Genomic DNA, 12,941 nt, shown 5'->3' with positions numbered 1-12,941 from the left:
ACATACGGTTCACGTCCACGCTGTCGCGGCATGGTACCAGTGTTAAAGACTGCGATGGAGCTCCGTATGCCACGGCAAACTGGCTGACACTGACGGCGGCGGTGCACAAATGCTGCGCAGCTAGCGCCATTCGACGGCCAACGCCGCGGTTCCTGGTGTGTCCGCTGTGCCGTGCGTGTGATCATTGCTTGTACAGCCCTCTCGCAGTGTCCGGAGCAAGTATGGTGGGTCTGACACACCGGTGTCAATGTGTTCTTTTTTCCATTTCCAGGAGTGTATTTAATGCATTGCAATAAACGGATAAGAATTGCAGAAAATATAAAATGAAGTTCAAAATTTTGACCAATGCACAAGCACAAGGAATCAGATGCCAGTGCATGTGCAGTGATGTATAAGTGAAAAGTTCCATGACGTGTGTGAAATTGGCAGATGTTGTACAGAAGGTATTCTGTATGTTAGAATTTAACAACTGTCATTCTGTCACCTCAGTGCAGACAAGATTTCATTATCAATGAACCCCAAACGTCAATAACATTCATAGATGGCATCAGCAGTTTGAAAAACAATGTTTTGCAAAGGAAAAAGTAACTGTCAGCTATATAGTCAGCAAAAATTGCCATACCAAACCAGTAGGCAGTTACAAATGCCACCACCAACAGTTTGGTATGTTTTCAAAATTAAGCTGAAAATGAAACAGCATTTAATTAAAACTTTACACGAATTGAAACATGAAGATTACATCATATGTACGGATTATGTTATGGCAATGCTGGAAGCCATGGAGGAAGAAATATTTGCTACACATCTTATTTTTAATGATGAGGCAACCTGGTACAAAAATTCAAGTACAGATGAGCCTTCACATGCAATAAAGCATTGGCGTGACTCACCAAAAGTTAATGTTTTGTGAGCATCATCAGCATAAAAACTGTCTGGCCTATGTTGCTTAGTTGAGCTAATTAGCTAAGTGTTTCAACAAACACCTAACACTTACCTGGACATGCTTGAGCAATCTCTCTCTCTCTCTCTCTCTCTCTCTCTCTCTCTCTCTCTCCCCTGACACCCGTGGATATATTTTTATGGAGTTATCTAAAAGACCTTGGGTAAGTACGTCCTGTGCCAAAAACAATTTTGGAACTCAAAATGTGCATTTTTTTATTTGCTAATGTTGATGATGCCATATGTGCTTCAGAATGTATGGTGTGAAATGAATTACTATTTACATGTCATTCATGTGAGTAACATGAGTTACATACACCTCCTATGAAGTATGTGAAACGAAAATTGGACTTTCTTTTACATATTTTGTAATTCTTGTTGGCATGTCACTATGCATTAAATAATTGTTGCCATTTGCAATCATTGTATTGATTTTGAACTGGCCTGTATCTGAGTGTTGTAACTGACTCTATAGACTAATCACCAATAATGTAGCTAGACAACAGAGAATCTATTCACTTGTTTATTTCTGTACATTACATTTGCTTAGATTGAGCATCAGCTCAGTTGTTGTGCCAAGTACTGACCACTTCCCCATGTTTTACTGATGCTATCACTACATTTACAATTTGTACAGAAACCAGATGGCAGTTATAAGAGTCGAGGGACATGAAAGTGAAGCAGTGGTTGGGAAGGGAGTGAGACAGGGTTGTAGCCTATCCCCGATGTTATTCAATCTGTATATTGAGTAAGCAGCAAAGGAAACAAAAGAAAAATTTGGAGTAGGTATTAAAATCCATGGAGAAGAAATAAAAACTTTGAGGTTCACCGATGACATTGTAATTCTGTCAGAGACAGCAAAGGACTTGGAAGAGCAGTTGAACGGAATCGATAGTGTCATGAAAGGAGGATATAAGATGAACATCAACAAAAGCAAAACAAGGATAATGGAATGTAGTTGAATTAAATCGAGTGATTCTGAGGAGAGAAATGAGACACTTAAAGTAGGAAAGGAGTTTTCCTATTTGGGGAGCAAAATAACTGATCATGGTCGAAGTAGAGAGGATATAAAATGTAGACTGGCAAAGGCATGAAAAGCGTTTCTGAAGAAGAGAAATTTGTTAACATCAAGTATAGATTTTAGTGTCAGGAAGTCGTTTCTGAAAGTATTTGTATGGAGTGTAGCCATGTATGGAAGTGAAACGTGGACGATGAATAGTTTGGATAAGAAGAGAATAGAAGCTTTTGAAATGTGGTGCTACAGAAGAATGCTGAAGATTAGATGAGTAGATCACATAACTAATGAGGAGGTATTGAATAGAATTGGGGAGGAGTTTGTGGCACAACTTGACTAGAAGAAGGGATCGGTTGGTAGGACATGTTCTGAGGCATCAAGGGATCACCAATTTAGTATTGGAGGGCAGCGTGGAGGGTAAAAATCGTAGAAGGAGACCAAGAGATGAATACACAAAGTAGATTCAGAATGATATAGGTTGCAGTAGGTATTGGGAGATGAAGAAGCTTGCACAGGATAGAGTAGCATGGAGAGTAGCATCAAATCAGTCTCAGGGCTGAAGACCACAACAACAACAAACAACATCACTACATCCTTAATACAGCTATCTGTGTGTGAAGAATCTAAAAAAGAAAAACTACCAATACTATATCATTTGCAATTATGTTCTATTCCATTTGCTTCTGATATAGCCACTTCTGATGTCTCCCCACGGAGGATGACATAATCAGTTCTGTTTGCTATGAAGTCAACTGAGTCACATGCCTGCTCAAATGTTGCATAAGACTGTGTTTCATTTGCTTAAAAATGTATAAATGTAGCAAAGACTTTAAAAATTCAAGAAATGCTGCATATACAGAGCACCATAACCTATAAGACAGCTGTTTCTTAATGAAGAAGCCCCATTAGACCAAAATAATTACTGCAAAAAGAACTAATCAATGTGTTCATCCACTCAGTGAAACTTGGGTACCAGTGCTGACAGTGCTAAGACACCACCAGGGCAATGGAATTGGTGAGGAAACACAAATGAGGGTCGAAGTCAAAATGACTGTGCTGGCTGCAGACTGTATCATACCAGTAGTATATGATAGATTAAAACTCCCGGTTAAGCAACATATCTCATCTCCTTGGCTATACCTGTGCTGAAGGACTGATTTACATATTCAACCATCTATTTGCACACAAGACAAATGTAAACGGAACTAACATGCGACACATTCTTAACAAAGCTGCACATTACATCTTTGATCATTATAAGAAATAAATTGCGGCAACACAGACTGCAGAAAATGGTCTGGAATATGGTTTTACAACACGTTCAAAATTAGCCATAATTTGTGTGGAATGTGGTAAGGCTGGATGAAACACACTAATTTTAATGCAATGTTGACAGAAACAAGATTGTACATTGGGTTGTGAATAGAAAATGCCTAAGAGTGCAAGAATCTGATAATGCAGTGTAGATCAATACCTAGTTTGGATCTTCATCTACAGGAATATTTGGGTCTTTCCTGTTTGAAGCAGTTTGTACAGAAATTTTTCAGACAGCAATTTTATTTCCCATCTGTACACTTCATGAAAATGGCTGCCTTCTGCACTAACATCAATATGTCTGGGTATATCATGAAAAGTATCTGCCAGGATAATGGGTATAATAAAGAGGTAATCTGAGTTTCCTCATACTCTGCTGACAACACTTATGGAATTTTCCTTTTCATGGTATCGCAGAAAATAATACACCATACAGCCAGCATACTTTAGAATGAGATAGATATGGTCCCTGTATCAGTTCCAATGGAAAATTCAGTCAAACCTGCTTAAGCAGTAATTATTTGGACTCATACATGTGGATATGGAGGCCAACATTTCAATTGTAAATATGTAGCCCAAAAAATGTATTTGACCTTCTGCCTGCATCTTCCTCCTGGACAAATACAAAGTCCCAGTAACAGTTTTATTAGAAGTTTTTCTTTTTCTGGAGTGTGTATACAGTTTTTGTTTTGTTGCACAATAAACAATTTCTTGGTTGGTGTACAACCTGAAGAGACAGTTGAGGTAACTATATAAGTGTGACATTCTATTTCTTATCACTGCTCAAGCCTGCCTACGAACAGCTAGGAAAATTATTCTAAATATTCATATATTTTAAGAATGACTTTCCAACACTAGAAGCATTGAGTCAGCGATATGGATACAAAAAAGCTCTGTGTGTGTGTGTGTGTGTGTGTGTGTGTGTGTGTGTGTGTGTCCTCTAGCTTAAAAAAAGGATTTGTTCAAAAGCTAGCAAATTTTCATTTCTTTTTGCATACCTGTCAATGACTAATGATGTTACTATTGCTGAGCTGTTGCCTTCATTACTAAATTATTTACAGCCTTTCAGAATTCTCCGTATCACATTCTATTCTTTCCAGATTGTATTCTATATATTTCTTATATGAATTCAGAGTCTCAGAGTGTGAGTAAATATCTTTCTTTTTGGATCCAAGAGAACATTCTTGAATATTGAATGGTCAGGGACACAATTTATTTAACCAAGGTAAATGTGTAGTTACTCAGTTAAAAATAGACACAACACATACAAAATATTTCCAAAACTATAATTTTAACACTTGAAAATTCTCCTTCACATTTTTATGTGAAAGAATAATTATTTCATAAAACATACAAATGTTAATATGGTATAAGACTTATTTACATGAAACTTAAATTTCAAATTCAAAGTTATTTTTGCACTGCATTTCACTGCTCATTGCTTCATTGTTAGGAGAGTACAAAGATGTTCTCACTCATAATCAATCATCAATCATCTGTACATTCAACTTGCAGTTTGATTTTATGGTATCCGTTAATGAAAACGATGATCAAACAAGTATATGAAAACAAAACTAATTTTATGTAGCATGATTTTTTTTGTTTGTGTTAACTATATTGCTGAAGTTCTCATCTGGTGCACTGGATTTTAGGACATTATCATTCTGAAGATCCAAAATATCTAGCTCCACTTCTTCTGTTTTTACTACAGCAAACTCTGCAATGTATTGCAATTACTTGGCAACCAACAGACTTGATAAAAGAATCTGTTGATTCAGTGGCATTAAATCATTGAAATCGCTTTTAAAATTTTTCTTTCAGTAATTGCAGACTGATAATAAATGATGATACGTCAATAGCAGTTTCATCTATAACTTTTTCATATTTGGGAATTGCACAAATTACTTCATCTGCAGATGTGATATGCACAATTACAGATTCTGACATTACAGCTATATTTATCTTTCCATTGTGTCTACAAGTTTAAATGATTTAGGTTTTTCATTATGTTTATGATAAAAGGAAAATTCATCAGCTAGTGAAAGTCCATTAATTCCACAGGAGTCTGATTTATTATTCAAAGATATTTTTATATTTCTTCAACCAGAGTTACCAATCTTGCAAGACCTTTGCCTTTAGTGAACTGACATACTTCAATATGTTGCAAAAGACCTGCTTCAATCAAGCTACTAACTTTGTAACAACTTCATGACACACCCAAAGGGTACAGATTCCTACTACACAAAATTGCCGGTGGATAATACAGTGATATAACATAAGGTTTGGAAATTATTATCTTTTTTTGCAGAGGGCAGTAAATCCATCAATATTATCAGTCATTCCTGGATTTCCATCAGTAGTTATTTGTGACTATTTGTGTAGTGGCACATTTATCAATTTTGCATTTCTTCTACATTTCTCATAGATTTCCTCACTTAATGTTTCTCCTGAAATCAGTAATATTCTCAGAAGCTCTTCTTTTACACTGAAATTACTCAATAAAATTCTCAGCTTCACTGTCAACTGTGCTTTGTTTGATGTATCTCTGGACTCATGAAATTGCAGATAGAACCAGTCACATAACAAGTTATTTTATAACCCAGTTTGCATGCCCTACAATATGTAATTATATTCTCATTGTGACAGTGGGATTTGACAGCTGTAAATCTTTTATTGCTGACATTTTTTGGAAATCCATTAAATAAGCAGTTGTTGCCAGTCAGTTTTTCGTCTTTTAGCAATGCACCATCCTTTTCTTCTTTGTGGGAATGCGAGAGATTTTGAAAGACACATGTGTGACATTTGTAGATTTTTATCAAAGGCCTAGTGACAAAGAATTTTTGGGCAGGCAGGGAAGATTTTAGTTGACTTATTTGTTTCTTTCTTAGTTCAAATTTAGGAGGTATGATTTATATGAAAGTAATATCAACATTACTAGCACTGCAATGCTACTGCAACACAATGAACACACACATTTATTTACCTTTACAACAGACATGACTCACCACAGTCAATATTAAAATTATCATGTCATTTTATTTTACTTGAGTAACTCAATATGAGATTAAAATAAAAAGTACTAGCAACCCAGCATGGCCTCAACTGGGTAGTATTAAGGAGCTATGGCCAGACGACTTGTACGGCGCATATGGTGTAATAAATTTCAGAAAACAATGTTAAGTAACTGAATATCATCACTTTCACATAACTTATGTGGTGTAAGCACTGCATGGCAGGAAAGTTGTTTGGAGGCTACAATATTGTGTGTTCCATATTGATCTGGCGTTTGGAGTGACATCTCATGGCAATGATGGGAGCACATTGTGATGTAAGTAACATGTTTACAACCAATGTAAATATTGTATGCGAATCATGGGTGTATGTATGTGAGTGATTTATTACGTATCAGTGGCCGGCTGAGCTGGCACAAATAAAAGAAAAAATAAGAAAAAACATACAAGATGTACACATTTAGCTCATGTTACAGCACTCATTTTGTGAAGCTTAGCATGCATTGTGATGCATTGCTGAGGTTTGTTACTGAGGTTCACTGCTGCAATTCTTTGTCGTGGGTTCTTTATGGCAGATTTCTTGACCGTGCAATACAAAGAATCAGCATTTGGTTTGAGGAAGGGTTTGGTTTGAGGAAGACAGGAAGCTGAAATAACGTAGCGTATGTAAATGAAGCAAAGTTGCTGAAGTTGTAGAAGTAGTCTTTCAGAAGACATTTAACTTGTAGCATAAAAAATAAAACGTCACATACTTTGGATTCACATGCTTTTTCATTATGCACTTATTCTCAAACAATTGCAAGGAAACTATTGGTTAAAAATATTTGACTATTTCAAATTGTAAGCCTCACATCATAACATAATGATGAGGTGGTCATCTTTTTGTTACTGGTCATATCTTTTACAATAGTACAAACTTGAGTAACTCACTGCCCATTGTTCAAAGAATTTGCAGTGAATTACAATTTTAAATTGTGGTACTAATCTGAGTGAAGCAGACACAGAAAGTCTGAAACTGTCATCATATTTCTAAATGCATATCTCCACATCATTGAGAGGTGAATGCGAGGTTAAAATGTGCAGTCAAAAACAAAATGACATAGCCAGGAACCGATCCCACAACCTTTGGTATTCCAGCCAAATGCTCTAACACTATATCAGCACACCATATACGAATTACATCTTGCTTGCTGTGTTTTCAAGAAACTGCTGCTCTCTCTCGAGTTATGGCGGCTGCTCGGTAGGTGGCAATGGCATCATTTTTACAATTTCACTATAATTCATCATAATTCTGACTATTTGTATGAAATATTCATTAACTGTATATAAAAACTTTCCTCGTTAATCAGTGTACTTACAAGTAAAAATTGGGTCAAAATCCCTACAGCTGTTCTCAGACTAGTCTGTGCATACAGACAGATGTGACCAAGCAGCTTCAAATTTGTGTACATAGAGATTAAAACCAATGAAGTATGAATATATAATTGGAAATCAACAATGCATTCTGCCATCTGTAGATTTCTGTGGTCAGAATTTGCACTTTATTTGTGCCAGCCAGAAGCTGCTGCAAAATGCAGGTAAGATTGGTTGTCAAGTTTGCACAGGTATGATAACTGAACTTTTTAAGTAAGGAACATTTGGGTGAGAGTATGAAGCTAAGGGAAAAATGTGTGTCTACTGAATATTTTATTGTATTTGACTATTTATACATAAGCTCTTACATGTTAACCAGCACAAAAGTAAATAAATAAATGGGGCTATACCCCTAAGAAAGACACAATAAGAGCAACTGTACAAAAGTGTCATTTGAGTACTCTGACACGCACAGATGCTGTGAAAGCATTCAGTCTGATATTAAATTATACATGAATTTATTCAGCAATGTTCGCACATAAAGGGTGAGAATTATTGAACTATATTCAGGGGGAAAAAAAAAAAAAACATAAATTGGTTACAAACTACGGCATGCACACACTTTATCCAACATGTAAACATCACTATAGATATTTGGATTTAGGTTATAACATGTTTGCCATGCCTGCCATCACTGGTGATGATGTGGCACAGATGAATAGCAAAATTCTGCATGATCCACTGAAGTCTCAGAATATCGTTGCTGTCGATGACCTCCTGAATGGTTGTTTTCAGTTCAGCAATGGTTTTGGTGTTATTGCTGTACACTTTGTCTTTAATACAGCCCTACAAAATGGAGCCACATGTCTTCAGATCCTGATAATATGGTGGCCAATCAAGCGCCACGACAGTGGCCTCTGGGTACCCCAGAGCCAGATTGTGGTCCCCAAAGTGCTCATCCAAGATATCAAATGCTTTCCTGCTTCGATGGGGTCAAGCTCCATCTTGCATGAACCACATCTTGTTGGAATCAGGGTCACTTTGGACAATGGAGATGAAATCATCTTCCAAAATCTACACATACCATTGTTTAGTCACTGTGCCATCACGGAATATCACACAGATTATTCCATGACCAGACTTTTCTCACCACACAGTCACCCGTTGAGGGTGAAGAGACTTCTTGATCATGAAATGAGGATTCTCAGTCCTCCAAATGTGCCAGTTTTGCTTATTGACGAACCCATCCAAATAAAAGTGAGCCTCGTTGCCAAACCAAACCATGCATGTGCATACTAATTCCCATCATGCCCCGTGGCCAACCATGTTGTTTGTACATCCTAATGCAAACTGTTCAGAAGTTATGACAATTTTATTTCATATAGCTCAATAACTGCCACCTTGTACATCACTCTGCATTTTCATAATTTGTATAGTTCTTATGCCACTACTCTTTATGTTAAGTCACACTGTTTCTAACCACTGCTAAATCATTTTCACACCCTCAGCAAATAAAGTTTACTTCATAATTTTTGTTCACAAGAGCGTTGAGGAAATCATTTTTCCAGAGATAGACTTTTTTCAGTACTAGAAAATCTAGTTGCCTTCATTTGTCTCCCATGTACTTTTCCTTTCACTTATTTTTGTTCTTATTTGGTTTAAGACAATACTCGAAGTTATTTGGGCTCAAAAGACACATTTAAAAAAAAATTGTGTGCAAACATCCACCATATATTTACCTTTAAATGTATGAAGTTTTCACAGCGAAAGTTTGGTTGGGTATAGATTTATACATGAATATGTATGATGGTGCATGGGTGACATTTTCATATCCTTTTCTACCTCATTTCTTTATTCATCGTAAGAAATTATATTAATAACAGTCCACTCACATCGGAAGAAATTATATTAATAACAGTCCACTCACATTAGAATTCTGCCCTAATATCTTTTAAATAACTTTATGTAAATTTTGACAGTTACTTGTTCTGAGATATCTGAAACCAACACCATAATTAAAATGCATGCTTATAGACCTAATTTGATAATCAGCATGGAACCAGCAATTGAAGCACAATGAGTGGAGCTATTAATAATACAACTTTAGAAATTCTTGCTCAGATATCTTCTCTCTCTTTTTTATGATACAGAAGTATTTTTCCTTCATAACCTGAAAAGCTGCAAAGTTCTCAGTCTCTAATTACAATCATCACTCCGTCACAGATCAGACTGTCGTCTCTGTTATCCTAAAGACTTTGGCATGCACGAACAGTTAGTGGATTGTGTTGTTAATTAGACCCACCCAATCCTCAATCCTGGCTTTGTGTTAAACCACAGCTTGTTAGCTGTATTGAGAACCCAGTCTGCCTTTATGAGCACCCATTTGGCAGCTTTCTTTCTGGGAATGTTCTAAAGGTATAGAGAACTACAGCTAAAGAACTGGAAACCATGGTGTTTCCACAAGCAACTAGGATATTAAAGGCAAATTCAGACAGAGCCTGACATTGTATGGCCAGGCCTAATTCTATCCACACATAGCCCATCCTTTTAACTGCTGTATGTAATACACTTATTAACTGGGACAAGCTGTCAACTTTCACTGAATTTAGTATGTTCTGTAACATGTAACACTACTGAATTACACAGTACTACTTTAAATGACCAATTTCACTCACTGTACTGAAAAATTCTAGTTAAAGTGTCACAAAATTTCATCAGCCTTATTAAAAATATTTTAGGACCGCATACCTTGTGATAATAGCATGATCCTATGATTGTATATAGTCTCTGCTGGTGGTCAAAATCTTCATTCTGAAAAACAAAAGTGGATTTCCTAAGATACTTAAAACAGACAATTGTGAAATGCACATTTAGAAACATGTCATTCGGCAAGTGAAAAGCATGTAAATATTAGACAACAAAAGCATGAAATCCTGGAATGAAACAAAGGTGGAGTCATCTCTTTTGCACCACAATGTTGCCTAAGAAATAAAAACAATTTGAAAAGAGGAAAGGAAATGAGGAAAGGTGAGGGGTGGGGGGTAAGGGATGGTGGCAATAGCAAACAGAGACACACAGGTGACATTTTTCTCCTTTTAAAAAAGACTAGAGCCCCTCCATGCCTACGCTAGCATGGTGACCATCACAAAAAGTTCCATGTTGCTTCTGCACTGCATAGTTACTAAAACCGAAATTATCACAGGATGCAGGACTGTGATGTTGTCCACAAGTCTGGGTAAGGTTACTCACTGATACGGGTCAATTAAAGACAGTTGTCGATAGAAACATATGAAGAAACAGTGAGTTTATGGTAGAGGGAAAAAAGCGCCATGGCACATGCCACAGGAAAACAATATCTGTGACAGTCTGGAGATGTAGTAAGGGGCAGTAGTGGACTTGCTTTCTATCTGTGATAGATCATGCAAGGGTGAGTTATGTTAGTAGTGGGTATCATGCAGCTCAACAGACGTCAGTGCCATCTGTTCCTCATACTGAGGTCAGTCCGAATCTGTGCTGCAGCGCCTAGGCTGCTGTAGGCAAGGCCAGTGGCCCACATTTGCATTAGATCTCACCTTTGTGTAGTTCTGTGTAGCACGGTTCTTGTGTCACCATGGCGGGCGGCAGGCAGCTGCTGCTTTGTGTGCCTGTTGAGTCTATGCAGCCAGCATGTTAAGAACATAGTCAGTTTTCTCAGACAGTTGGTCAAAGCTTGGCTCAGTTTTGCAATGTTTCCTGGTCCATTTGTCATTCTTCTTGGAGCGATTAACAAATTCACTCAGAAACACTGCTGATGGCCCCTTAACTCAGTCAGCTAAAGTCTGACTCACATTCCTTTGCCCATGCTGTGGCATGAAAGGATGACAAATTTTGCTCTCACTGTAAAAATGACTACAACAACAACAACAATTGTGCTTAATTCACAACTGCCAACATCACAAGCACGCCTTCTCAGCTCTCCTTCAGACTAGACAGTGGAGCACACAATGACAGCAGTGCGTTCACTTCACCTGCTCGAGCTGAACTCACGTAGGTGAGTTCCTGGCCTGTGAAGCATATTCTGAAGTGTGGTGGCAGAATACGCAGGAGTTCAGTTCTGCTTATAGCACACTAACAACAGTGAAAAATTAATTAGTAAACACAGTGTGAATCATGCTACATTAAACACTGTGCAACCATAAGGTGTATGTTGAGTGTGATGTTATGTGAAATATATCTAATTTTAAAAAACTCTGAGATACATCTGTACTAACAGTCATAGTGATTTTAATTTTATGTGAACTATGACACCCGCATTCACAGGCACAATGACGATGGTAACTATCTTATATTCTTCTGTCTATTCTATACATGTATGAAGTCCACTACTGCGTTTTCTGCCTGTATGTTTGATTTAATCTTAGTTATTCTGATATGATTTTCAGTAACAGATAGAATGATTCACAAGGAAGGTTTGTGTATGCAATTCATAAATATTTTATACAAACTGGCTGAGCTGTGATGAATTTTCGTAAAAATGATGCCATTGCCATCTAGCAGGGAATGGCTGAACTTCTTGGAATTATCCATTCACAGGAATTATCCATCCATAGTGTGGACACAGGAAATAGGCCTAAGGCCACCTGCCTGCAGTGTCAGGCCAGCATGAGCTACTGCTACTGGGAGGCTGGTTTGAGCTACCACTGTATTCCTAAATGACCTGTGATGTAGGATGTGTGGTATCAATGGTGTCTGCATCAACTGCACCCAGCATGCTGGGCACTGCTCAGCACTAGGTGGAAGCCAGCACATTTAAATCTCCTTCCTGCATACAGCTAGGCAAGCTCGCACTTCCGTTGCTGACTGTCTCCTATGGGGGGCATCACATATATGTGCCCCCAGAGGACCCTAAATTTGCATTACCTGACTGTTTGCAACTCTGATTGGCTGGTGCATTTTTTTAAGTGGTCACACTTATAGAATCGTTCCACACTCAGTGGATGGCTCTAAGCACTATGGGACTCAACTGCTGAGGTCATTAGTCCCCTAGAACTTAGAACTAGTTAAACCTAACTAACCTAAGGACATCACAAACATCCATGCCCGAGGCAGGATTCGAACCTGCGACCGTAGCGGTCTTGCGGTGCCAGACTGCAGTGCCTTTAACCGCACGGCCACTTCGGCCGGCACACTCAGTGAATCTACAAGCTTATCAACCTTAGTACAGAAGACTGTAGTGAGAAAATTACATTGATGCTGCATCACACTACTAAGCATTTATATGTATCAGTGACTTATCTGATTGTATCAGCTTTCAAGCTTACAAGAACATC

At 37.7% G+C, this 12,941-nt stretch overlaps 1 protein-coding gene across 2 annotated transcripts in view; it reads right to left on the bottom strand.

Annotated features, from left to right (window-relative positions):
• LOC124555474 (protein inturned) overlaps nucleotides 1-12,941 on the bottom strand; it is a 263,483-nt gene that overhangs the window by 90,908 nt on the left and 159,634 nt on the right. For both annotated transcript variants that reach the window (XM_047129398.1, XM_047129399.1), the window contains exon 12: nucleotides 10,381-10,443. In XM_047129398.1, the coding sequence (XP_046985354.1) occupies nucleotides 10,381-10,443 (63 nt within the window). The remainder of the gene's footprint in view (nucleotides 1-10,380; nucleotides 10,444-12,941) is intronic.

Source organism: Schistocerca americana, chromosome X (genome assembly GCF_021461395.2).
Source record: "Schistocerca americana isolate TAMUIC-IGC-003095 chromosome X, iqSchAmer2.1, whole genome shotgun sequence".
Lineage (NCBI taxonomy): Eukaryota > Metazoa > Arthropoda > Insecta > Orthoptera > Acrididae > Schistocerca > Schistocerca americana.
This window is presented reverse-complemented; position numbering and strand designations above follow the sequence as displayed.